Below are 27,718 nucleotides of genomic sequence, written 5' to 3' on the forward strand. Positions count from 1 at the left end.
CAGCACCCGCCAACCACTGTCCGTGCCTCTAGAAGGCCTTAGGATTCTTGTGTCCCTCAAGGGAAAGACAGCCTTGGGGGGGCTGCTTATTAGTGAACTTTCTTTTGGAGTGTTTGGAGGAAGCAGGGAAAGGAGTCTTCGCAGACGCCACAGAGGAAACGTGACTTTGTTCACTCAGCTTCAGCTATGAATGTCAGCCCGGGGCTTGAGGAGTTTCGTCAAAAGTACAGAAAGGGAAAAGAGAAGAGGGCAAAACCCACCCCCCAGAAAGGAGAGGCTTCACTGCAGAGGGAGCAGGGGCTGAGGTGGAGCCGGCTTCTGCCGCTCTTGACCTCTATTTTCCTCCCTCCTGGCCCAAGAAAAGCAGACTCAGCGGAGTGGGACAGACACCTTTATTGGTCTAGCCAGCATGCCTAGTGATGGCTCTGGCGGGGCGTCTCCATCTGTCCTGGCTCCCACCTGCCCTCCTGGGAGTTCTTGACGTATCAAGAGAGAACAGTATCCTGGGCAAGGGCGGCAGGCACAGCCAGGGTCCAAATTCCAGGGCTGGGGTCCAGAAGGGGCTCAGGGTGAGGGAGAAAGTGTGAGTGGCCAAGCCGTCCAGGCAAATGTCCGTCAGGGCTGAGGGGAGGCTAGTCCCTCCACCCCTCCACCCTTGCCAGGAACAGGAAGGCAAGAGGAACAACTTCCCTTAGAGCTTCCCTACTGGGCCCTTCGTGCCATCAGCATCTCCCGGATATTGTCCTCAGCTTCCTTAACGCTCCGTTCCAGGTAGGACTTCTTCTGCTGCAATAAGAAAGAAAGGGTTAGGACCAGAGGAGCAGGCCTGGCTGTCAGATGCAGATTTCGATGACCAGTGGTTATGGCTTCTCCTCAGTGACAAATGACTTTCAGGAGCATTTTATATTGTCTTGGGAGCCAGGTACTCATACGTGCCCATAGTGCTCCCTGCACCTTCGACCATGGGCAGACCTGGCCCCTGAGTAGTAACTCCTCCCTCAGAAGGAAGCAGACTCTAAAGACAGGCGTCTTGGTACTTAAAGTTATACCCGACAGACAGAGGCCAGGAAATTCCAAGACAAAGCTCCTGCCGTAACAGACTATCTCCTCTCAGGGTTTTCCAGGGCCTGAGCCAGGCGCCCGCAGCCACCTCTGCTGTGAAATGGACAGTGTGCACTGTGCTCTGTCCAGCGAGCCTAGAAGCTTCCGTGGCACTGTCTCACACATCTCACTGAGGCAGATGACTCAGAATGAAATCTGCTTTTCCAATGAAACTGCCGCTGCCAGGAATCCAGGACAATGACACACTGAGTCAGGCAGACCTTGTGGAAGTCTACCTCCTATCCCAGCTGGGTCCTCAATTAAAAATCTCAACTTATACAAAGAAATGTAACTCCTTTCAGGGCCACATCTGGGCCAGGATTACCAAAGATTAGTCAAAGGAAATGACGTCTGTATGCAACTTTCCCTGTGCTCACTGCAGAAGCATGGCACCTTTACCACCGGTTCCTGCCCAAGGATATAGTTGTGGCTGTTTTCCCACTTGACAGACATGAAGGCTCCCTTTCTGAGGACTAGTATTCATGTCCTGAGAGAATCCTCAAAATTATCCCCTCCCAGGCTACATGTGACTGAGCCACATGAGCCAGTGATGCAGCCCAGGTGCAGCCAGTGCCACCTCACCCAGACCCCTTCATCCAAGCAGCTGTCGATTCAGTTAAACAAACACCAAAGGACTTGAGGAAGTCGGGAAAGGTTGGAGCAGAGGACAGGCAACCTACACGTCTTCACATGGCAACACAGCCTGGCCTGACAGACCCTGTGGGGAACTGAGCCCCACGCGGGGCGGACAAGTGGCAATGAAAACTGCTGTGACTGCTGTTGCTTGAGGCCTCGCCACTGAATCCCCAGGTGCCTCCAAGTATCCCCACCTTTAACTTCCTCCACTCTGTCCAGACAGTTATTAAATGTTACATTAAAGGTTTTTTCCCTCCAGAAGTCGAATGTGGCATAAACAAATCTTTTTAAAAATTTTTAAAAATTGAAACGAGGTCTCGCTCTGTTGCCCAGGTTAGTCTCAAACTACTGGGCTCAAGCAGTCCTCCCACCTTGGCCTCTCAAAGTGCTGGAAGTACAGGCATGAGCCACTGCACCCAGCCAGCATACACAAATCTTTATCAGTTCTTACTGTCCCAACTTCAAGTTTCCTTCAGGAAATTTCCTTCAGGCCAGAAAGAGCCCTGTCTCCCATTCACCTCCCATCTGCCCGCTGCACACACAATTCCCCACTATACAATGGGAGTGCCAGAAAAACTCCCAGTGACCGTGATAACCATTCAAATGTGTACTGTTGCTAAGGCATTTTGTTTAACTACATTGCTAAACCTGATACAGTCCTATCATTGTGATGTCAGGGTGGGAACTTCAGCTTCCTTTGATTAACAACTCAACGTTAGCTGTGAGTTGAAAAGAGGCAAATACAGTACCAGCAACTCCTGATACGCCAGTGAGGAACGATGTGCACCAGGTGGGAAAGGCTAGGGGCGTGGCCGGCATCTGCCTGCAGCACTCAGCAGGGCCCAGGGACCCTGGTCTGCTACATCCAGTCTTTGCCAGCTTGCTGTCACTGCTGGCCAAACCAGAAACGTAGGACACCAGCAAGAGCTTTTCTGCCCTGTTGCCCAAGCCCTGACCAAATTCAGGCAGTCATTCTCAGCACTAAAAAGTATTCTATAACATCTTCTACTCTCACGAATTTTGCCACTGCATATCCTAAAGTCTTCATGTTTCAAAAAATAATGCAAATGAACTTATGTCTGTTTTGTTTTTCGAAGTAGGGCCTTGCTGTGTTGCCCAGGATGGTCTCCGAACTCATGGGCTCAAGCAATCCTGCCTCAGCTTCCCCAGTAGCTGGGATTACAGGCACACACCGCTGAGCCTGGCTTCCATTTTCAAGTCTTTAATTTGCTTAAATAAACTTGACATTTCTACCAAAAAAAAAGAAAGGAAAGATTCCAACAGATGGGGCACCCCTAGCATGGTGGGACCTGTTTTCTTTTTTGTTTCATTTTTTTATTTGGAGTCTCACTCCATCGCCCAGGCTGGAGTGTAGTGGTATGCTCATGGCCACCCCAGCATCGATCTGCTGGGCTCCAGCGATCCTTCCGCTCAGCCTTCCAAGTAGCCGGAACTATAGGCGCACACTACCACACCTGGCTAATTTTTGATTGATTGTAGAGATGAGGGCTTACCAAGTTGCCCAGGCTGTTCTCGAACCCATGGGCCAGCCAATCCCCTCACCTCAGCCTCCCAAAGTGCTGGGATTACAGGCTTGGGCCACCATGCCCGGCCGGAACCTGTTTTCTAACTGTATTTCAACAGTGTCTATCTCATGTCTAAGCATATTTAAGCACAGACGACCCTTACAGCCAAATCCAGACCAAGGCACTTGTGAGGGGTTGAGCTGTAGCTGACAAAAAGATATGCTGATGTTCTCATCCTGGTACCTGGGAATGTGACCTTATTTGGATGAGGATCTTCACAGCTATAACTAAATTAAGATGAGGTCATACTGGATTAGAGTAGGCCCTAAATGCAATGATTAGTGTCCTTATAAAAAGGCCATGTGAAGACACAGGGACACACGTACAGAGGGAGGACGCTGTTGGTGGAGGTGGAGACTGGAGTGATGCACATACAAGACAAGGAATGCCAAGGACTGCTGGCAGCCACCAGAAGCTGGGAGAGGCAAGGAAGGGCTCTTTCTAGATCCTTCAAAAGAAGCGGGGCCCTTGGTTTTGTTGGGTTTCTGGTCTCCAGAACCATGAGAGAATAAAGTGCTGCCATCCTAAGTCACCAGTGTATGATCATTTGCAACGCAGTAAGGAAACCAACACAGCACCTGAAATGAGAGACGCTCCCCCAAGAGACACAGTCTATCCCCAAGGGTTTTCTGGACCCAAAGGGCCCTATCCTGCCACAGCTCTGACCTCACTGAACTGCAGAGGCCTGGGTACCTGTCCCCAAGAGTTTATAAAGCTAGGGTCACAAAAATAATTGTGGTAGAACTGACCCAAATACAAATGATGAAAATTAAGGAACAAGTAAGCTGGGCATGGTGGCTCACACCTGTAATCCCAGCACTTTGAGAGACCGAGGCCAGAGGATTGCTTGAGCCTAGTAGTTCAAAGACCAGCCTAGGCAACACAGCAAGACCTTGTCTCTACAGTTAAAAAAAAAAAAAAGGGCAACCCCTTCGGGCTCCCTGCCACTGTGGGAGCTTTTCTGTCCTCAAAAAATCCTGCTTTCTCACCTAAAAAATAAAATAAAATTAGCCAGGCATTGCGGCATACAACTGCAATCCCAGCTACTTGGGAGACTGAGGTGGGAGGATGGCTTGAGTCCAGGAGTTCAAGGCTGTGGGGAGCCATGATCATGACATTGCACTCCAGCCTGGGCAACAGAGACCCCAATTCAACCAACCAACCAACCAAAGTGCTTTTCCTTCCCTGAGTGTCCCTAAAACTATTAGTAAAGCCAGCAGTTCTGCGACCCACCCCCATCTTCGCCATTTCTGTCAACTACAACTCCATTCTTACAAGTGCTCAAGAAAAAACTTCGAGCCATCCTTGAATCTTCTTTAATACCCTACATCCAACCAAGCAATAAAACCTGCACGCATGGTCTCAAAAACGTGTCCGAATCTGACCTTTATCCTTTTTTCTGTCTTTGACACCCCTGTTTCGTCTCCATACAGTAGCCAGAGTCATCTTTTCACTTAAAGTCCTCCAATGGCTTCCCATCTAGTCTCCCCAGGCTGCTACAACAAAACACCACATTAGGTGGCTTACAAACCACACAAGTTTATTTCTCACAGTTCTGGAGCCCGGAAAATCCAAGATTGGGTAGACTTGATATCTAGTGAGGGCCTGCATTCCGGATCATACATGGCACCTTCTTGCTATGTCCTCACATGACAGAAGAACAAATGAGTCCCCTGGATTTTGTCGCTCTCAGAGCTTCTGACTCTGACCACTAGTGGCCTAAGGCGAAGAGGAGTCGCTGTGGCCAGAGGGCAGGAGAGACACAGAGACAGAGAGGGAGAGGAAGGGGTAGGGGAGAGGGGGAGAAAGGGAGAGAGGGAGAGAGGAAGAGAAGGTGCCAGGCTTTTCTCAAGAACCAGCTATCTGAGGAACTAAGAGAACTCACGCCCTCCCATGAGAACGGCACCAAGTCATTCATGAGACTCACCCCCATGATCCAAACACCTCCCACAAGATCCCAACCCCAACAAGGAGGTTGAAATTCCAACATGAGACTTGGGGGTGGGGGTAAACAAACCGTATCCAAACCACTTCAGGGGGCATCCCTCATTTCAGGGCGCTGTGTTGTGCTTTGTTAAAAGATTACTAATTCCATTCATGAGGGCCCCAAAGGCCCCATCTCCTAATACCTCAGGAGTTAGGATTTCTACATGTTAATTGGGGGGGGGGATATTCAGAAGATAGTATTTTTCAAGCATCAAAAGCCATGCCTGGTCTTGCTCTCAGCTAAGTCTCTGGCCTCACCTCGACAACTCTCCCCTTCACTCCTTCAGCTCCAGCCACACTGGCCTTCCAGGCTGTTCCTCCAACCCACAGCTATGGCCCTCCCTGGCCTATGCCCTTGGCTATTCTTTCTGAGGAGCCCTCCTCCCCAGATATCCACATCACTTGCTCATCAAACGCAGCCTTATCAGAAAGGGCCCTGATGATCCGCCGCCCTGTGCTCCCTCCACCCCGCACTTGGATTTCTTCCCACAGTACCTACCACCATGTGAAGCAGCAGCTGCTGCCTGGCTCCCCTACTGAGGACAGGTCCACGAGGGCAGGACTTTGTTCTGTTCCCTGATACAGTCCTAGCATCTAGAAGAAAGGCTGGCTCACGATAGGACTCAACACTTGTTGAATCAAGTGCCCTGAGTATGGGAAATGATGCACACATACGGCTTTTTAGTTTTCCCTCCCAACGTGAAGAAAGGAAGCAAAGGCAGAACTGACCGTGTTCCTCATGTGGTTTTCAGTTTCTGGCACTGCCCTCTGGGGCCTCTGCCCCTGGATATACATAGACTTAATACTCAAACTTATCATAGAAAATGTTAAGTATGTGAGGTGATGAATATGTTAACTAGCTTGATTTAATTATTCTACATTATATTTATAAATATACTTTTTAGCCCATAAATGGTACAATTATAAATGACCAATTTATAATAAAAAATAAAACTCAAACTTCATAGATCCCACTGGGGGCATCAGAGCCTAAGAGTCTTTATGCTTTAATGAAGTAAACTTTAAAATTATAAAACAAGCCATCCCAGTTTCCGACATCCCTGAAATCCTTAAGAAACTGAGCAGCCTCAGGGCTACTGGGACAGTGACTGAGGCGGAAGCTCCAGGAGGGGTCTGAGACCCGCCCCTTCCACCCGCAGTCCCAGGAGGGCATGTGCCAGCCTCGCTGCAGCATCCTTCTGCCTTGCTGAGCCATTTTCCTCAGAACCTCTTTCCCTAGAAAATTCTCTAATGGCATCAAACCACATAGCTCTGGGTACAGCAACATTTTTGTGGGGCCCTGTCCTGATGAGAAATTCTGAGATTTCCTGTGGGGCTCAGCGTGGCCAGGGAAACAACATTGCTGGCGTTACGCTCATCAGCCCGAGGCTCTTTGTTCTGGGAGCCAGACTGAGGGGCTGGTATTTCTTTTTTCTTTTTTTTTTTTTTTGAGTTGGAGTCTCACTCTGTTGCCCAGATTGGAGTGCAGTAGCCGCTCCCGGCCACCGCAGCCTCGACCTGCTGGGCTCCGGCGATCCTTCCGCCTCAGCCTTCCAAGTAGCCGGAATTACAGGCATGCGCTACCATGCCCAGCTGATTTTTTGATTTATTGTAGAGATGAGGTCTTGCTGCCCAGGCGGGTCTCGAACCCACGGGCTCAGGCAATTCACTCACCTCAGCCTCCCAAAGGCGTGGGATTACAGGCTGAGCCACCGAGCCAGGCTTATGCTCATCAGCCCGAGGCTTTGTTCTGGGAGCCAGACTGAGGGGCTGGTATTTCATTCTCATCATCTCACCAAGGAAAGAGGCTCAAGTCCCTAGAACTCTTCTGACATGACACAATCTCTCAAATAGACTCCTGAGGTAATTCATCTTGTGATGCTCTCTCTATAGACGTTTTCTTTTCTTAGGAACTTGGTCTCCAGCTCTTCTCTAAATTGCTTATTTTGTTTTTCTGTTTATAAAGCCTTGTAGTATAGAAAAGAGTTTTCTCTTCTCTATTTTCTCTTTTGTAAAATGAGGATTTGGGTAACACCAGTGTGTCGCTCTACCCTCTATCTGCCCCCCTTTTACTTTAGCCACAGAACCCTTTCTTCAAACGAATTCTCACTTTGAAGACTAAACAAATAAAACTGGTAAGATGGAGCTCAGAGGAGAGGAGAGAACATGGTGGATAAAAGTAGCCCTTCCGGCTCATCTCCTGCCTCCAATCCAAGCTATGGGGGCAACAGAAGGCAGTTGCCGGATCCCTTCTGTTCCTGATGTTCTGTGAGAGCTGTGTCCCCACAGACCCTCTGCTCTGAGTCCATTTCTGACCCTGAGTTTGACCTGCCCTGGCCACAAACTTCTCCCTTGTGCTGAATCCACGGCTTCCAGACTCTGTAGACCACTGCTAACTTCAAACTCTATTATTAATCAAAAATCTCAAGGCAAAGGCCACCTTCTCACTGTCTCTCCTATGACTTCCAAATTAAAAACCCACGAGCCTCACTGATTCTCGTGTTCACTCAGTTGACCTATAAAATGGCCAGACGGTGCTAGCTGCTCATAAGGGAAAAATTTCACAAGAAACCAAAAATCCACTGAAGGTTGAAGAAGTATGTCTTGACAGACCAGGAGCAAGATGTGGAAAAGAGAGAAAGAGAGGCAATGAGCAGGCCCAAGCAGAGAAGTCAGAAAGGAAAACAAGACAGGATGGGCAGGGCTGGAGCATGCAGGGGCTCTGCTCTGGTGGCTCGAACGCGGGAGGTGTGCCGGCAGGGCAGGGAGGAAGGCAAACCCCAGCCCTGATGCGTGGACAAGTCCGCTGGTGAACTCGTCCAGGTACACCCACTTCATCACTTAGGATCCAAGTGGGCTACACATTCACTGCCGAGCTGTATCACTGGGAGATGAAATAAAGAGAAAGCCATCTTAGAGACATGGAGCAAGAATAAAGAGAAATCCCGGAAGGCGTTCCTGTATCTTCCAGAAGTGTCTCTGCTGAAGGACAGGGACAAAAAGACGTGGGTCGGCTAAGCACGGACCTCTTTTCTCCCTGGTGTCCTTTTACCTCCTGAGACTCTGACACGGCTACCAATGGGGTCAGACTCCTAACCCCACCTGTGCTCACACACTGGCTACCACCCCAAGCCACGACGAGCTTGATGCTACTCAAGCAGGGACACACTGGCGGAAGAACTCTTATTTCCTCCATACAACAGTGTCTAGCTCCTCAGCCCCCTGAGTTTAGGTGATCTCCACCTACCAGTGCCCTGCCTTCAACATCAGCTTCACTTAAGTCCCAGAGAAAGTCCAGTCTACCAGACAACCTAGGAGAGGCAAAGTGGAAGGCAAGAGCACAGACAAGTGCAGAACCAGGGGCACCGGTCTCGAGGCACACGGTGCCGATCAGGCGTCATCCAGAGAATCACCACCATTTGCAGGCATCAAGCTAAAAAGCCAGTACATCACATCAAGTGACAGGCAGCTGAAGTAGGGAAGGACATTGGTTCAGAGAAGATTAAAGGGAGAAGGAACCTGATCACTACCATAAGTATCTAAAGCGATGGTCCTAAAGCGAGGCTCCTACATCAACAGCATCCCCTGGGAGCTTGTTAGAATGCACATTCTTGGGCCCAACCCAGACCTAGTGAATCAGAAACTCTGGGGGTGAGACCAGCAATCTGTGTTCTTACTAGCCCACTAGGTGACTCTGATGCCCACTAAAGTTTGAGATTCTAACTTTTTGTTCTCAATTAAGAGTTAGCAATTGTTTCTATGAAAGGGCTAGATAATACATATTTTAGGTTCTGTGGGTTATCTCTGTTACAAATAGTCAACTCTGCCATGGTAGCCCAACAGCAGTCACAGAAAATGTGCAAACAAGCAGTGAAGTGTAGATGAGTGGACATGGCTATGTTTCAAAAACATAAAAACAGGCAGTAGGCTGGCTCAGGCAGGTAGGCTACAGTTGCCAATCTCTGTTCTTAAAAAAAGATGGAACTTTAGGCTGGGCGCAGTAGTTCACACCTGTAATCCCAGCACTTTGGAAGGCGTAGGTGGGAGAATCGCTTGGGCCCAGGAGTTTGAGATCAGCCTGGGCCACATAGTGAGACCCAGACTCCACAAAATATACAAAAATTAGTTGGGCATGGTGGCATGTGTCTGTAGTCAGAGCTATTTGGGAGGCTGAGGCAGAAAGACTGCATGAGCCAAGGAGGTCAAGGCTGAGGCGAGCCAGGATTATGCCACCGCACTCCAGCCTGGGCAACAGAGGGAGATACTGTCTCAAAAAAAAAAAAATTTAGTAAGACTGATTCCAGCAAACAAAGATTTCAGAGATTTTTAACTTTCAATGAAAGCTGTCTAACATAAGCTCACATTTCCATCCATCCATCCTTTCGTTCATTCATTCAGCTCGCTGCCAAACCTTCTCCACACCCCCCTTTTCCTTCACGGCACATGCTTAACCACCTGACTCCCTGCTGCTCACTGCTACAATCCACCAATGGCGGGCACCATCCCTCCTTCATGGATAGCCATCTTTCTCCACCTGTGCTGCATCATCCACAGTGACTTCTACAAGAACACAGATGACCCACCCAACAGCACATCCTCCTCCACCTTACATTCTTACTTTGCTCCACCTCAGCCACCCAGTCCATGGTTATACCCCAGATCTCATCAACACCAGTAACAGCCCCACCTCCGCGATCTCCATTTCACCACCACTACCTCACACGCTTCCCCGTCACTTCTGATACTCTCACTCCAGCATGTCTTCAACCTCACCCCCCAAGTGTTTCATCACCCACTGTACTTTCGAGGTCCCTTCCTTTTCTAACCAGCTTTGCTTCCTCGGTCCTTCATTTAAATTTATTCTTGTAGACACACTTTCTCCGTTGTCCCCATCCCCACACTTACCTGGCCAAATGCCAGCCCAATCCTCTACCCACCCCATGTCTGAACCTGAGCAGAGAATATTGCTAGAAGAAAACCCTCAGCCGTGCTGAACGGGCTCACTTTACATTCAAGGCCATGAATCTCAAATGGGCACTCTGGAAATTCCATTAAACTTCCTTAATATGTTTACTTATCTGAGCTCCAGAAAAACTATTTCATACTTTGTCTCCTCAAATCTCCTGTATTCCTTCCTCCCCTCAGCTTTACTGAGAAAATAATCTGATGAGAACTCCCTTATCTTTCAAACCAAATCTACTGGCCAACACACCCCTGTAAATAGAATCGCCTCCTTCCCTACTGTTCAAATGGAGAGTGTCCCTGTGTTTCTAAAGGAATCAAAACACAACCCTTCCACAATCACATTGATTTCATCCCCATGAACCTTCTCAGAAACTTTGCTCCACAATTACCCTTTCTCTTTTGTCTTCATCTTCTACTTCTTTCTCTCCAAGAGCCTCCTTGATAAGACAAATCACTGAAAACCCCTTCTGGACCTCCCAGGCCCCTTTAGGAACTGGCCCTTTCTCCCCTCCTCCTTTTGGCAAAACTTAGGCCACAGCTACCCTCCACTGCCTTTCCCCCATTTTCCCCTCAGACCTCTTCAACCACACGGCCACCCACTCTACTGGACTGACCATGGGCCAGGTCCAATGAGCTCAAGGATGCCAAAGCAGCTGCCACTTCTCTATCATCTTACTCAACATCTCAATAGCATTTCACACGATTCTTGAAATACTTTCTTCTCTTAGCTTCAAGACACCACACTCCTATTTTTCTCCTACAGCACTGGCTACTCTAAGTTCTCCTTCGCTGACTACTCTCCTCTGCTCAACTCCTAAATGTTGGCATTTTCCAGGAAGCTGTCCTGGACTCCTCCCCGCTCCCCATCTATACTCTCTCTTAGAAACACCCATCTAGTCTCATAGCCTCAAGCATGAGGACTCCCAAATTTAATCTGCAGCCCTAACCTCCCCTTAATTCCAGATCTGCATACCAATTGTTTATCAAACATATCCTCAAACTCACACTTAATGTGTCTAAAACAAACACATGGTCGCCACCATGTTTCCTGGCTTTGGCGCCCTCCCCTACTTTGGGGAGGTGAATCTCCTTCTCCTTTTTCGCTCTCTCTCATTTACTTTCTAAATAAACTATATCTTCTAATCTAAAAATAAACAAAAAACAATTGATTTAGTCACCCCCACCCCTCCCAGTCTTCCCCATCCCTGTAAATGGCACTCACCCAACTGCTCGATGTAAAAAACACAAAAACAAAAAATATACAGGAGCCAGCCCTTATTTTTTTTCTTTTCCTCAAGCCCCACCTCTCTCATCCAATCCATCAGCAAATCTTATTAACTTACTTCCGAACATTCCCAAACCATACTTTTCCATCTAGTTCCACTGCCACCATCCTTGTCCAGGTCTCCATCATCTCCCACCTGGATGTCTGCTGTGGACTTTTTCACACAAAATCAGGCGAACCGCTGTTCTAAACCCTCTCATGGCTTTCCCTCACACTCAGAATAAAATCCAAACTCCTTAACCTGGACAGTAAGGCCTATTATATGACCTGTCAACTCCTCCAGCCTCGATACCACTCTGTCCCCTTTTTACTTGCTTAAACAGCTCTGCCAAACTTATTCCAATCTTAAGACATGTGCTGTCCATCTGGAATATTATTCCTCTAGATACTTTTAAATGGCTGCCTCTCATTCAGATCTTAGCTTAAATTTCACCTTTTCAGGAAGGCCTTTCCCAATTACTCAACTAAAGACGGTCCCCAGTAACCAACTCCAACAGCACCTTTACTATATGATAGTTTATTTCTTTACTATCTGTATCTCAGTGTAAGCTCCAAAGAGTAAGGATTTTTTTTTTTTTTAGAGTAAGGCTCTTGTTTGATTTGATTAATGTTATATCTCTAGTACCAAGAACTGGCACATAATTCAACTACCATTGTAATACGGGCTCTTAGGAAAAGCAGTCTTCAAAGGAGGAAGCACCTCATGCAATTAAGGAAATCACAGAAGCACTTCTGAACTTGGCTCTGAAGGATAAGCAGGAATGAACTAAGGAGAGGTGAGAGTAGGGGATTTATTTTGAAGGCAAAAGGAAGTCACTGGGTTTTAAGCAGAAAAGACAAAAATCAAATTTCCATTGAAAACAGATGATCACTCAGGATGAAGCAAAGAGAACGAATTAGAACAGAGCTTCCCACAGAATGCCCTAATGAATCATGAATGGGCAAAAGATGTGCCTGAGACATTGATCCCTTTAGGCCCTGGCGTGGCTGGGTAGGTTGGTCCCGGGCAACCAAAGCCCCCTGGGAAAGCTACCTCCAACCTTGAGCAGCAACATCCAGTTACCCCCAGTGAATCGTGCAAGTACAATTTTCTAAGTGCTGTGATGTGTACAAAAAAAGTGCTGGGAAGCCCTGGGTTAGAGAACACAAGTGTGATGTTGGCAACCTATTAGGAGGCCATTGCAATAGTCTTGGAAAGAGATGACAATATCTTAGTGGCAACAGTGAAGATGGAGAAGAACAGACAGACTTTTTAAATGTTCAGGAAGAAAATCAACAAGGCTTCACTGTGTCCTTCACCATAACCTTCATTAGGTTGAGAAGCTGGAGGGAAGATGTCAAGAATAACTTCCAGCACGCACAGGTTGGGCTTGCACTCTGGCTGAATGGTGTTATATTTCACTGAGATAGGAAATAATGGAGGAAGGCCAGGTTTGGAAGGGAAGATTGAGTTTTGTTTTGAACGTATTGAGTTTAAGGTACCTGTGTGACATTCATGTGAAATGTGAAAAAAAAAAACAACATTGGGACTGAAGTTTATGGAAGAAACCTGGGCTAAAGATACAATTCTGCATATACATAATACTTGAAGTCATGAGAATGGATGAAATTCCTAGAGAACATAGAATAAAAGGACTTAGCCTTGAAGAAAGTCAACATCTTAAGAATGGAAGGAAGGCCAGGCTCCGTGGCTCAGCCTGTAATCCCAGCACTTCGGGAGGCCTAGGCGAGTGGAATCCCTGAGGCTGCGGGTTTGAGACCAGCCCAGGCAACTTGGCAAGACCTCGTCTCTACAATAAATCAAAAATTAGCCGGGCGTGATAGCTCATGCCTATAGTTTCAGCTACTTGGAAGGCTGAGGCAGAAGGATGGCCGGAGCCCAGCAGGTAAACACTGGGGTGGCCGTGAGCTTGCCACTGCACTCCAGCCTGGGTGACAGAGTGAGACTCCAACTCAAAAAAAAAAAAAAAAAAAAAGAATGGAAGGAAAAAGAGGAACCAGTAAATAATACTAAAAAGAAGGAAAACTATGTGTCACAGAAACCAAAAGAAGAATAGCTTAGGGAAAAAATTTATAGATCACTAGATGTGTTAAAATAGAAGTAAGACACATGAGAACTGGTAAGGAGCTGGAGAGGGGAGTGCTACATCAAGTAGCCTCCAAGATATCTTCTAACTTTAAGAAGCTGAGATTTGGCCAGGCGTGGGTAGTGCAAATTTGTAATCCCAGCACTTTGGGAGGCTAAGACGAGAGGACTGCCTGATCTCAGGTGTTCAAGACCAGCCTGCCTGGGCAATGTGGTGAGACTTCATCTCTACAATAAATTTTTAAAAAATTAGCCAGGCACAGTAGCACGCACTAGTAGTTCGGCTACTTGGAGGGCTGAAGCGGATGGACTGCTGGAGCCCAGTAGATCAACACTGGGGTGGCCATAATTGTGCCACTGCACTCCAGCCTGGGCAACGGAGTGAGACTCTATAGCAGGAATCTTTACAAAGAGAGATGGGACACTGAGGCCACTTTGCCAGGAAACAGCTTTTATTTATGCCAGTACCAGCTCAGTGGATTCGCATCCAAAAGCTGAGTCCCAAGTGCAGGGGGCATTGCCTTTTATACAATTTTAGCTTTCCCGTCCCCCAATAATGCTTACATTTTAGTAACATACTGGCTAATTGGGTATTTCATAGCTCAAGGTTACAGCAGAGTTACACTTGTGCACTATATTGGGGTCACATTTCTTTCTAATATGTATCATCCAAGAAGGTTCTTATCTTATGGTGCTAGAACTCCTCTTTCATTATCCTGGGAATGCTTTTATCTTACTGTACTAAGGGGGGGCCTCTACTCTGTCCTGGGAAGGCCTTCATCTTATGAGGCTTGGGTGAAGGGCTCCCTGTCTCAACTCCAACTCAAAAAAACAAAACAAAAAAAAAAACAGTTGAGATCTCACCCTACAAGTCCATGAAGGAAAATTACCTGATATTTTAATTGTCACAGATGAACCTCAAGAGCACATGTAATACAGTAATTGAACAAATAATTTTACCTCCTATCTTCAATGAGACACTGAACTTTGTGCTACTCTTTCTAAGTTTTCCATCGCTGATACCCCTTCTCTGCTCAACTTCTAAATGTTGGCATTTTCCAGGAAACTGTCCTGGACTCCTCCCCAACCCCATCTACACTCTCTCTTAGAAACTCCCATCTATGGCCGGCTCGATGGCTCAGCCTGTAATCCCAATGCTTTAGGAGGCCGCGGTGAGTGGATTGCCTGAGCCCGCGAGTTAGAGACCCGCCTAGGCAACTTGGCAAGACCTCATCTCTACAACAAATCAAAAATTAGCCGGGCGTGGTCGTGCACGCCTGTAGTTCCAGTTACTTGGAAGGCTGAGGCGGAAGGATCACTGGAGCCCAGCTGGTTGAGGCTGCGGTGGCCGGGAGCAGCCACTGCACTCCAGTCTGGGTGACAGAGTGAGACTCCAACTGAAAAAAAAAGAAACCCCCATCTATAATCTCATAGCTTCAAGCATTATGAGGACTCCCAAATTTAATCAACAGCCCTAACCTCTCCTTAATTCCAGATTTACATATCCAATTGTTTATAAAACATCCTCAAACCCACCAGGGCTGGAGAAGTGTCAGTATAATTATGCCCAGAGAAATTATTAAAGGGGCTAAAATGCTATGTTCAGGAAATACAGGAGTTAAGATAATGTACTTCAGTGATCACACAATGCCACAGCTGAGAATTCTGTACAGTATAAATGTACTAAAGGTATACTAAATATAAGGCTGGGCTCTGTGGCTCAGCCTGTAATCCCAGCACTTTGGGAGGCCGAGGCGAGTGGATTGCCTGAGACTGTGGGTTCAAGACCAGCCCAGGCAACTTGGCAAGACCTTGTCTCTACAAAAAGTCAAAAATTAGCCGGGCGTGGTAGCGTGCACCTGTAGTTCCGGCTATTTGGAAGGCTGAGGCAGAAGGATCACTAGTGCCCAGCAGGTTGCTGCTGGGGTGGCCGTGAGTATGCCACTACACTCCAGCCTGGGCAACAGAGTGAGACTCCAACTAAAAAAAAAAAAAAAAAAAAGTACACTAAATATGATAGGTGTTTGCCTGTTTCAGGAACTGAGCAAGAGATCAAGAAAAGGAAGCACAAAGAGAACTACCAACATCAACTCCCCGAAACCCAAGTCTGGACCCTTTGATTCCTTTCAAAAACAAATGAACCAAAAAACTAAAAAGTACAGCCTACAGATAGAACAGACTTCTATCATATGTGAAAAATAAAGGCACACAATACATAGTAAATATTATGAAAACAAATTTTACAAAAGTAAAAAGTTTCCCAATACACACTCTTTTTCTTCTATTTCTCCAGGATTGAAAAGAGGGACTAGAGGGACTATTAAAACTCTACACATCTTCCAAATGAGCAAAAAAATTCACAAAGGAACAAAAAGTCCCCACTCTCAGTTTGTCTTCAGTTTGTCCTAATCTTGTAAGAAGGGCAAGAGGATCAAACCAACAGTGTTTACTGTGGAGTTTGGCCTGTAGGCATGGTAAAGGGGTAGGTGAGTAAGGGTGTGCCTGCTGAGAGAGGAAGTAAGGGCAACACCTTGCATTCTTGGAAGTGGAGGTGTAATTGACGCAACTGTGAGGGCAGAACTAACACTCAGGTATGTGTGGCAAAAGCCTGAAGCCAGTCTAATCGCGCTCTCTGTTCCAAGCCAAGTCCAAAATTCCTATTTTTTTACAAGTCAGCAACAAAAAGACAATCCTATTAAAACATAAGCAAAGGACTTGAACAGGTATTTCTCCAAAGAAGATATATTAAAGGCCAATAAGCATATAAAAAGCTGTTCAGGCCAGGCTTGGGGGCTTAGTCTGCAATCCCAGCACTTTGGGAGGCTGAGGCGAGTGAATTGTCTGAGCCCACGGGTTTGAGACCAGCCCAGGCAAGTTGGCAAGACCTCATCTCTACAATAAAATTAAAAATTAGCCGGGCATGGTAGCATGCACTTGTAGTTCCACTACTTGGAAGGCTGAGGCGGAAGAATTGCCGGAGCCCAGCAGGTCAACGCTGGGGTGGCCATGAGTGTCCCACTGCACTCCAGTCTGGGCGACAGAGTGAGACTCCGACTCAAAAAAAAAAAAAAAAAAGCTGTTCAACAAAAATGCACACACACACACACACACAATCTACAACGATAGACCATACCTACTAGAATGGCTATAATAAAAAACAGAAAGAAAATGGAACCCTCATATATTGCTGGTGGGAATGTAAGATGGTGCAGCTGCTGTGAAAAACAGTTCAGCAGTTATTCAAGAAGTTAAAGCATAAAGTTACCATACAACCCAGCAATTCCACCCTGAGGTATACAACCAAGAGAAATCAAAACAGGTTTCAAACAAAAATGTGTATATTCTCACAATAGCCCCAAAGTGGAAATAATCCAAATGTTCATTAACTGATGAACAGATAAGCAAAATGTAGTATATCCATACAATGGAATATTACTCAGACATAAAAAGGAAAGAAGTACTGAAACATGCTACAATACGAAGGAGCCCTGAAAACATTTATCTAAGCAAAGGGAGTCAGACACAAAAAGCCACACATTACATGACCCATTTATATGTACATCCACAACGGGCAAATCTGCAGAGACAGAAATGGGTTAATGGCTGCCATCTGCTAGGGGCAGGAGGTAATGGGCAGTGATAGCTTAATGGATAAGAGATTTCTCTTTGGGGAGATGAAAATGTTCTAGAATCTGACAGTAGTGATGGTTATGCAGCATTGTGAATTTTATGTTATGTGAATTTTACCTTAATTTAAAAAAAAATAACTCCTAGCTGGGCTCGGTGGCTCAGCCTGTAATCCCGCGTCTTTGGGAGGCTGAGGTTGAGTGGATTGCCTGAGCCCGCGGGTTCGAGACCCGCCTGGGCAGCAAGACCTCATCTCTACAATAAATCAAAAAATCAGCTGGGCGTGGTAGCGCATGCCTGTAATTCCGGCTACTTGTAAGGCTGAGGCGGAAGGATCGCCGGAGCCCAGCAGGTCAAGGCAGCCACTGCACTCTAGTCTGGAAGACAGAGTGAGACTCCAACTCAAAAAAATAAATAAATAAAATAACTCCTATTCTTCTAAAAATCCTGTACCACAAGGGGAAAAGATAGGACATTAAAGCTACGTGTGGGCTGGGCTTGGTGGCTCAGCCTGTAATCTCAGCACTTTGGGAGGCTGAGGCGAGTGGACTGCCTGAGCCTGCGGGTTCGAGACCAGCCCGGGCAACTTGGTGAGACCTCGGCTCTACAATAAATCAAAAATTAGCCGGGTGTGGTAGCGCACCTGTGGTTTTGACTACTTGGAAAGTTGAGGCAAAAGAATCGCCAGAGCCCAGCGGGTTGACACTGGGGTGGCTGTGAGAGTGCCACTACACTCTAGCCTGGGCAATGAAGTGAGACTCCAAGTCAAACAAAAAAAGAAAAGAAAAGAAAAGAAAAAGAAAGCTACATGTATGAAAAGAGGCATGGCAAGGCAAGTTATAAACAAATTATTTTCACCAGCAAATCAGTCTATATATACCTCACCCACAGACAAACATACACAAACTTGCCAGGATAAAATAAACTGCTGTGGTAATTTCTACAAATTAACTTTAATGTAAGCAGAAGCTAAGCATTTAGATTAATGAGTTAATAAGGTACTCTGGAAGAGCCAGTGAAAAAAACAAGGGTAAGGAAACTTCTATGTGATCACATTACTACTTTCCAATCGAGTAACATATTTATACAACTAAAAAAACAGAGATATGGCAACCGGAAATCCATAAAAGGACCTGGAGATAGTGAAAACAAGCGCTCAAAGCCACGGCAAGCACAGATGCATGACTCATAGACACCTCCTTGGCTGATCTGTGTGGGTTAGCAGAGGGCAGAACTGGAGAACAGCAAACATACTCTGGTATCAAAAGCCTATTTATAAAGCTTTCCAAAAACCTCAGCTATCTTTTCACTATGAAAGAGAAAAGGAAAACACATACCTATCAATAATACCACTCAAGAAAATGCAGTTTCCAATTCTAAGCTAAATGGCTAGGTCAGATAAGCAACCCAGGATCTTAGCCCTCGGTGTTCTGAGGGGCACTGAGGTCAGGTCCACATTACCCAGTGACACGTCTCCATCCAGGGTGATGCAGTGCTCAGGCCATGATGAAATCACTCTACAGACAAAAACGTCACAGCTGCCACTTGTCCACACCCACCAAGTTACCATGGAACTGGTGTAAACAGAACAGAGTTTAATAAGCTAATAGTTCTGATCTAATAGCTGACAACACCAATTAAATTTATAATGACACTGGAGTAATAAAAGAGCCCTTGGCACACTTCTCTTTGTAAACATGATTCAAGCGGTGGTTTTCATTTTGCCCTTTGCAGCTGCCAGGACACTTAGAAACCACTTATCTCTTTAAGAGTTGGTGTTTCAGGAGGTTTATCATTTTATAAGAAAAAGATCACAAACAAAAGAAAGCCCAGCTACCTGAACTATCCAACCATGGGATAAAGAATCCCCATTATTTTCACAGTAAAAGTGAATGATAGGGTAGTTAGAGTCCAGAACCTGGGATCCTGGGTTACTAGTCTGATCTTCCTCTGTTTCCCTGATTGATTCTAGTTCTGGTTCTGGCTTTCATAAAGAATATGTGATCACCATTTTCTTTTTTTCTTTTTAAAAAGAGACAGGGTCTCACTCTGTTGCCCAGGCTGGAGGTTGATCACAGCTCGCTATCCTCAAATGATCCTCCCACCTTGGCCTCCCAAGTAGCTAGGATTACAGGTGTAACCTGGCCATGATCTCCATTTCTTTCTTTGTTTTTTTTTGAGTTGGAGTCTCACTCTGTTGCCCAGGCTGGAGTGGCATGCTCACGGCCACCCCAGCGTCGACTGGCTGGGCTCCAGCGATCCTTCTGCCTCAGCCTTCCAACGAACCGGAACTACAGGCGTGCGCTACCACGCCCGGCTAATTTGTTGATTTATTGTAGAGATGAGGTCTCGCCAAGTTGCCCAGGCTGGTCTCGAACCCGTGGGCTCAGGCAATCCACTAGCCTCGGCCTCCCAAAGTGCTGGGATTACAGGTTGAGCCACCGAGCCCAGCCCATGTTCTCCACTTCTAAAACATGAGCAAAGGCCACTAAGTTCATGAGATGGCTTTACCACAGAATCCATGGCCATCAGGAAACAAGAGCAGCAGACAGGACTGACCTGCTAGCACTTACATCCTTGAGTCCACTAACTAGCCCTACCAATGGCAATATTTATGCTTCATAAGGAAGAAGTCATCATGTCCCTTGACCACACTGACACAGTATGTACCAAAGCTATCAACAGTGAGTCCTTCAAATAAAAGTTCTTATGGACTACCCTACAGCAGTTAAAATGAAAGGGCCACATATATTTTTTGGTGTGGATAGAGCTCAAAACCCTGCTGTTGAATGAAAAAAGCAAGTTGTTGAAAGATATGAATGATATGGTGTCATATGTTGAAATAAGATGCATATATAACACGGAAAGATACAAACCAAATCCTTGATAGTTGCTGTTTTTGGTGAATGGGAATGAGACTGAGGAAGATATGGGAGGGAGGTAACAAAGAAGACTTCAATTTCATCAGTATTGTTTTATTTTTGTTAAAAAAAAAAAAAAAAAAGTAGGCTGGGTGTGGCAGCTCACACCTATCCCAGCACTTTGGGAGGCCAAGGTGGGAGGACTGCTTGAGCCTAGGAGTTCAAGACCAGCCTGGGCAACACAGAGAGATCTCATCTCTGCAAAAAAAAACATCAAAAAATTGCCTGGGCTCAGTGGCTTAGACTGTAATTCTAGCACCTTGGAAGGCCGAGGCGAGGGGATTGCCTGAGCCCGCAGGTTCGAGACCCACCTGGGCAACTTGGCGAGACCTCGTCTCTACAATAAATCAAAAATTAGCCGGGCATGGTAGCACGTGCCTGTAGTTCCAGCTACCTAAAAGGCTGTGGCGGAAAGATCGCTGGAGCTCAGCAAATCGAGCCTGCGGTGGCTGGGAGCATGCCACTACACTTCAGTCTGGGCGACAGAGTGAGACTCCAACTCAAAAAAATAAAAATAAATAAAAACATTTTTATAAATAAATAAATACATAAATTAGCCAGGGGTGTTGATGTATGCCTGTAGTCCCAGCTACTTGGGAGCCTGAAGAGAGAGGATTGCCCGAGCCCAGGAGATCAAAGCTGCGGTGAGCCATGATGGTGCCACTGCAATCCAGCCTGCATGACAAAGTGAGACCCCAGCTCAAAAAAATAATAAATATTACAAAATGCTACCATTTGTTAATTATGGGTGATAGGCTGGGCTCGGTGGTTCAACCTGTAATCCCAGCACTTTGGGAAGCTGAGGCGAGAAGACTGCCTGAGCCCGTGGGATCAGGATCAGCCTGGGCAACTTGGCAAGATTTCGTCTCTACAATAAATCAAAAATTAGCCGGGCATGGTAGCGCGTACCTGTAGCTCTGGCTACTTGGAAGGCTGAGGCGGAAGGATCGCTGGAGCCCAGCGGCTTAACACTAGGGTAGCTGTGAGTGTGTCAGTGCACTCCAGCCTGGGCGACAGAGACTCCAACTCAAAAAAAAATTATGGGTGATAAATGCACAGGTATTTGTCAAATTTGCTTTCATACATAAGTTTTTTTTTCCCCAAATTTAAAAAAATGCCTTTTATTCTATAAGAACTTGGCGGCAATATGCTCAATCAGTAAACAGTTGCTGAGCATCCACCACATGCAAATAATAAATCCTGTACTGAGTATTTACTGTATGCCAGGAACAGTACTAAGTAGTCTGTATTATGTTACAGGGTGGTACTTTTTGTAAGAGAGAAATGCTCATCATACTCATCTCTAGTTTTCATTAGCTACAGTTCTGGTCTCCTCAGTCTAGTCCTGGGAAGACTACTGGCTTTTCTGATTGGCTTGTTTGGGAGAAGAAACTGTGGGTCAGACCCTTCCCCTCTGCCAGGAGCTGCTTACTTGCAGAAGGAACATGTAAGCCTGACAGGTCGGCTCTGCTTGCCTGTGTCTGGACCACAATTCCAGAGACGTGTTGGGTAAATTAACTAATTTGTGTGCTTAACTCTGGATCGATATTAGAAACCCATCAATGCTGCACACCTAAGCCACATCCTTCAACCTAATCTTTATCAGTAACAAAGGCAAAAAAAAATACATACAAAGATGAAATCCTTATATCCATTTGCCTGACTTTCAACTGGTTCCATTATTAGGCAGGAGATAAAAGTTATTTATTGTCTCCCTATGAACCAACACCGCTGCTGTTGCCATTTTACAGATAAGTGTATTTAGGCTTAGAAACACTAAGTATGTAATTTACCCAAGATGACAGTAAGTGGCAGAGTCAGTTCAAACTCATATTCATCTGGTTCCAGAGTTCATATTCTTAATTATTCTACCAAGGTATTATGGTTGCATATCAGAGCAAAGACAAGCAGTATCTATTACTTGCCAAGAATCTTTAGTTGAAGCTTCTCTGGGTACATGCTTGGACCTCAAAGGGCAGAAAGAGTGCATGTCTACGGAGTAGTAAAGAGACTCATAAAATCCCTTTGGGGACCTTTTAAACATCAAAGTTAGTTCAAAGCTAGAAGGCATGTTTCCTTTTGCCTATGTATGTGCCCACTACCTGCAAACTTTACTCAAGATACCATAGAAACATGGCAGATTTCTTATCTTCCATACTTTTTTTTGAGTTGGAGTCTCACTGTTGCCCAGTCTGGAGTGCAGTGGCCGCTCCCGGTCACCGCAGCCTCAACCTGCTGGGCTCCGGCGATCCTTCTGTCTCAGCCTTCCAAGTAGCTGGAACTACAGGCATGCGCTACCACGCCTGGCTAATTTTTTGATTTATTGTAGAGATGAGGTCTTGCCAAGTTGCCCTGGCGGGTCTCAAACCCACAGGCTCAGGCAATCCACTCACCTCAGCCTCCCAAAGTGCGGGATTACAGGCTGAGCCACCGAGCCCAGCTATCTTCCATACTTTAAAAGGACTGTGTTCAGCCACTCCTCCCTGTGTGACCCAAAGACAGAGCACTAGGCTCTGGAGCTAACTTGATGTCAGTCTCTACCTCCTGCAGTCCCTCCCGCCACCCATCTCCCTCTCAGGAAAAACAAACTTGCTTCCCTCGGCCAGGCCTAACTAGCTCCAGGGTCACACTAGTAAGGAAGGTCACTAGGCCTAATATAACTGACAGCCTCGGCTGCCACAGGAATAGCCATGGGTCTGGACAGCCTGTAAAAAAGTAGTCCCCTAACCACATTAGGAGTGGGTCCCAACCCTTCAGCTTGGCCCCTTCTCAGCAGGTTTGCCTATGTGGGTATTCCCTCAGTTCTCTGGACTCATAATGACACCATCCACACCTCTGTAAAGCACTTTACATCCCACTACAGTGACCCAGGACTTGGTCCACGAAGCCTGTCCCTTCTCTAGCTACCCTTTTCCCTTAGTTGACCTAATCTAGTTCTATGACTTGAAAGCTACCTATAAATTTATAGACAATTCTCCACTTTATTTCACAAGTCAAGAGTTTCAGATTCATATATCCAACTCTCTATTCAACATCTCTACTTGGGTGTCTAATAGTATCTCAAATGTAACATGACCCAAACCAAACTTCCAATTTGCTTTTAAAATTAGTTTTAAAACTTGAAAGTTGACTAAGAAATACTGATCTATGAATCAGCAGTAGCACATTTGTTCCTATAAACACATGGAATGTCTGCAGCAGGACACTCTCTGTGGAGCTCAGTACATATGGAATGCTGAATGGAAATCACACTGAATGAATAGCCTAGGCACTGGGAAGAGCTATTTGCCCAGAACAAGTAGTGCTTAAGGTGAGCAGTCGTCTTAATGCAATGCCCCTTTCCCTTAGACTTTTCCAGCCCCACTTCCCCCTCTAACCATCTATTGCAATCATCACTCCACTTCCAGACTTTTGTTCACGCTATCTTTGATTTGAAATGTCCTCTTCTCTGCCCCAGCCTCATTTAGCAAAATTAACTGACCTTCAAAGTCCAGGTGAAATGCCCCTCTCCCATTAACCCATTCCAGATCTCGCCAACAGAATGAGCGATAGATATACAAGGGTAGAAAAGGGTATTATTCTTTAATCACAGGTCCAAAACTTCAGGGGTTTTCTTTTGTTTTGTTTTACCACTCTCTTCCATCTCTACACCCAATCACCTTGGCTCTACCCTAAAATATATCCAGAGTCTGACCACCTCTACTGCCACCATCCTGGTTCAAGCTGCCATCATCTCTTACCTGGATAACGCAACAGCCTTTCATTGTTTTGTTTTGTTTTTTGAGTCAGAGTCTCACTCTGTCACTCAGAGCTGAAATGCAGTGGCATGTTCATGGCCACCACAGCCTCGACTTGCTGGGCCAGGTGATTCTTCAGCCTCAGTCTTCCAAGTAGCTGGAACTACAGGCACGAGCCACCACGCCCAGCTAATTATTTGATTTATCGTAGAGACGAGGTCTCGCCATTGTTGCCCAGGCTGGTATTGAACCCCTGGACTCAAGCAATCCTCTTGCCTCTGCCTCTCAAAGTGCTGGGATGACAGGGATGAGTCACCAAGCCCGGCTACAGCCTTTCATTTAACCAGGTTAGTGACTTAAGAAATGTCTAAAAGTAAGCATCTGAAAACCTGCCGTCTCTAACCGCTCAGATCCCAAAGCTTTAGGTAAATACCTCAATCTTCCTTACTGTAGGCTTTCCCAAGATATTTCCACCCCACAGAATCTCTAATAAAAATAATTCCTTTTTTTCCTTTGATGCGAAAGTGATCAGGTTCAGACACCCCCCACCCCAAAATAAGAACTGCACAAAGGAAAGGATTTTCCATAAGATTTCAGAATACACAAATCAATGAACAACTTCAGAATATAACAATCAATAAGCCCTCTGAGTCAACCAGAATGTAGAACACCAGAAATATAACTGAAAATTTGTTCCTAATTTTCACACACTCCTCCACTAGTAAATACACAGCAGAGGATAGGTAAAGGATTTAAATCCTTTAGTGATCTTCCACATCTTTACAAACAAGTACTAGACTGCTATTTTTATATTATTAGGAAGAAGTTGAGGCACAGAGAGGTCAAGAGCCAAATCAAAGTAAAGCTTCACGCTGGCAGCATGGATTAAAGTTCAATACAGATGTGCTGGAGTCACAAGTATAGTTATTTTACCAAACAACCTGACTCCATCTGAATGCTAAGTTAGAGAAGAGGACTAAATAGGTTTCTTTAAGACACAAGCTAACTCCTCCCATTCCGAACCACCATACTCCCTCTCACTCTCTCTCTTACAGGCTAACTGCACATTTCCACTGTCAAAAGCCACATTAAAAGACCAGCAGAAGACCACAATTGTCTGGCTAATCTCAGCACAACCGCTGAATAGGGCATGCTCTGTAAGTCCCCAGGGTCTGGCTCCACATGTATGTGAATGTGGGTACGTGAGCCCTATCAGGTTTGGGAAAAGGGAGAGCTCAACGTCCTTGTCAGTAACTTAAACAAAAAGTCCATTCAATGAGAATATCACCATGTTCCTTTTGCCCTTTCTCCCTAGGAACTAAATTAAACAGATTACAGACAGTGGCAAAAGCTGGCCTTAGAACTGCCTCCCTCTTATTTGTTATTTTTAGCAATTTAGTCCGACAACGCCTGACAACTAAACATGCCTAGAATAGCTAAAGGGAGGGGGGATTATCAGATACTGGGGGGGGGGGAGGCTATTCATCACTTCCTCCAATCCTAAGAAAGAATCATTTTCCATGTCTTTATAGGATCACACAGAGTTTTAGCCTTTAGAGTTTCATATAAAAACAGAGTACATATAAAACGTCAGTGGAAACCGATAACATTTCCTGACCTGGAGTACTGTTCCACCCTCACATGTGTTGTTTTAAAAACAAAAGAGGAATCAAATGAACTAAATTGTTTTACACAAACATCGGGAGTACAATGTAGCTATGTCCATTTGGGAAAAATTCCCTCACAAGATAATTATGCACCCAAAAGAATGGCTTCATGAAGTGATTAAATTCAAATTTTTTTTATTATGCTGGTGGCAGGTGAGAGGTGTATTTGAAAGCAAGACAAAGTGAGATGGCATAAACTCTTCCTATTAGTCACATCATGCCTGGTCATTCTATTTATAAATGAATATAACAAAAATTATTTGAAAAGTGAATTAAATGGTAAAATAAAAATGATAAAGACCTAAGAAAGTAGTGTAACGAAAATTAACTAAAATTCATTAAAATATATTTTATAAAAATTAGTAAGATACAATTTATAAAAATGTCCACGAACACTCAAGAAATCTAATCATTTATCAACCTTTTCTAAACACACGGACATGCTTACCACTATTCTAGGTAGCATGTATTTTATAAGACAGAATAGGGCAAAGCACTAAAGTGAGTAAGATGAAATCTTCCTGGGTATGTCAATTTATGTTTATGGAGTTAATAAGCTATCTAGCTCTGTCTAAAAGTGTGAATCTCTAAAATAGGCGATGCCTAATAAAAACCACCTTTAAGCCATCACATGCACATCTCTGTGACTTAATGACTACAAAGATGTCAAAGGAGATACCATCACCTTTGTATTACCTTTTTAGATGTAGACTTTAGCTTCAAAAACAGGATTCCAATTAACTTTTCAAAAAGGTAATGATCTGGACATGAAAGGAAATTTTTATGTTTTGTTTTGCTTCCTTCCATCATCTTTTCATTTTAAAGGGACATTTTTGCTCCTGAAGTGGCAACTCAGAAAAATACCAAGGTTATAACACCAACTTAATAGAACTGACAGGAGTGATCCTAGAGATCTTCTGATCCAATACTTTCATTTTACAAATGAGAAAACTGAGGCTTAGAGTACAGCAAGGGTTAGAAAGAAGAAATTCTAAATCAACATATGGCTTTATTTTTAATTTTTTGAGTCGGAGTCTCACTGTCACCCAGGATGGAGTGCAGTGGCACGTTCACGGCCACTGTATCCTCAACCCGCTGGGCTTAGGTGATCCTTCCACCTCAGCCTTCCAAGTAGCTGGAACCACAGGAATGCACCACTATACCTGGCTGATTTTTTTTTATCTATAGTAGAGACGAGGTTTTGCCATGTTACTCAGGCTGGTCTTGAACTCCTGAGCTCAAGCAATCCTTTCGCCTCAGTCTCCCAAAGTAGCAAAAGGTTTTAAAATTAGGAATTCAGGGTAATGAATGTTCTGCTGTAAATCTAGTAGACTTGGAAGCCTCTATGTATCTTTTTCATTTGAGCTGACATGTGTGGTGTGCTCATTAATATAGGTGTGGCCTTCCCCATATAGAGTATTGAACAACTTGCTTTTTCTGGCCAGTATCTATTACTTCAGATTAGAGGACACCTGTATATAAGAACAGACACTGATCAGAGCAAGAATCTAGGATAAGGAAACGCACACTGATTAACTTAGGAGGGAGGTATAAAATACCATGAAAGAAAATTCAAAGTGTAGCTCATCAAAAGAAATTATTACCTAGACAGCCTGAAAATGACCTGAGGAACTCTCAAGTATGGAAAGAAGGGGGTTAAGGATATATACTTACGGTCAGACAGAGAGAAAAGTACAGACCCACATAAAGCATGTAACAATGAAGGCTGAAGTCAAAAACTCTCTAAAGCATTCAAAGGTATAGCCTGTTATGGGTATAGATAAATTACAAGGAGGGAAACACGGCACCCTGGAAATGTATCCAAGAAGAAAATAACTGAATCAAGATGCAAAAAGTTGAACTCTGGGCTAATTGGAATGCAAATCCAATGATCTTAAATCTTTTATCTTAATCAAAAATGAAAGCCGGGCTCAGCCTGTAATCCTGCGCCTTTGGGAGGCTGAGGTGAGTGGATTGCCTGAGCCTGCGGGTTCAAGACCCACCTGGGCAGGCGAGACCTCATCTCTACAATAAATCAAAAAATCAGCCGGGCGTGGTAGCACACATCTGTAATTCCGGCTACTCGGAAGGCTGAGGCGGAAGGATCGCCGGAGCCCAGCA

The 27,718-nt window shown here is 45.3% G+C and overlaps 1 protein-coding gene across 2 annotated transcripts in view; it reads right to left on the bottom strand.

The window, feature by feature from the left end:
- Positions 1-374: 374 nt before the first annotated feature.
- Positions 375-27,718, bottom strand: part of PFDN1 (prefoldin subunit 1) — a 63,345-nt gene continuing 36,001 nt past the window's right edge. Inside the window, exon 4 of one of the 2 annotated variants that reach the window (XM_021711392.1) lies at positions 375-783. In XM_021711392.1, coding sequence (XP_021567067.1) covers positions 703-783 — 81 coding nt within the window. In that variant the 3' untranslated portion in view covers positions 375-702. Of the gene's footprint in view, positions 787-27,718 lie in introns of both variants that reach the window. The other variant, XM_008056127.1, reaches the window with a different exon arrangement.

Source organism: Carlito syrichta, unplaced genomic scaffold, assembly GCF_000164805.1.
Source record: "Carlito syrichta isolate Samal-C Ts95f unplaced genomic scaffold, Tarsius_syrichta-2.0.1 Scaffold302231, whole genome shotgun sequence".
Classification (NCBI taxonomy): Eukaryota; Metazoa; Chordata; class Mammalia; order Primates; family Tarsiidae; genus Carlito; species Carlito syrichta.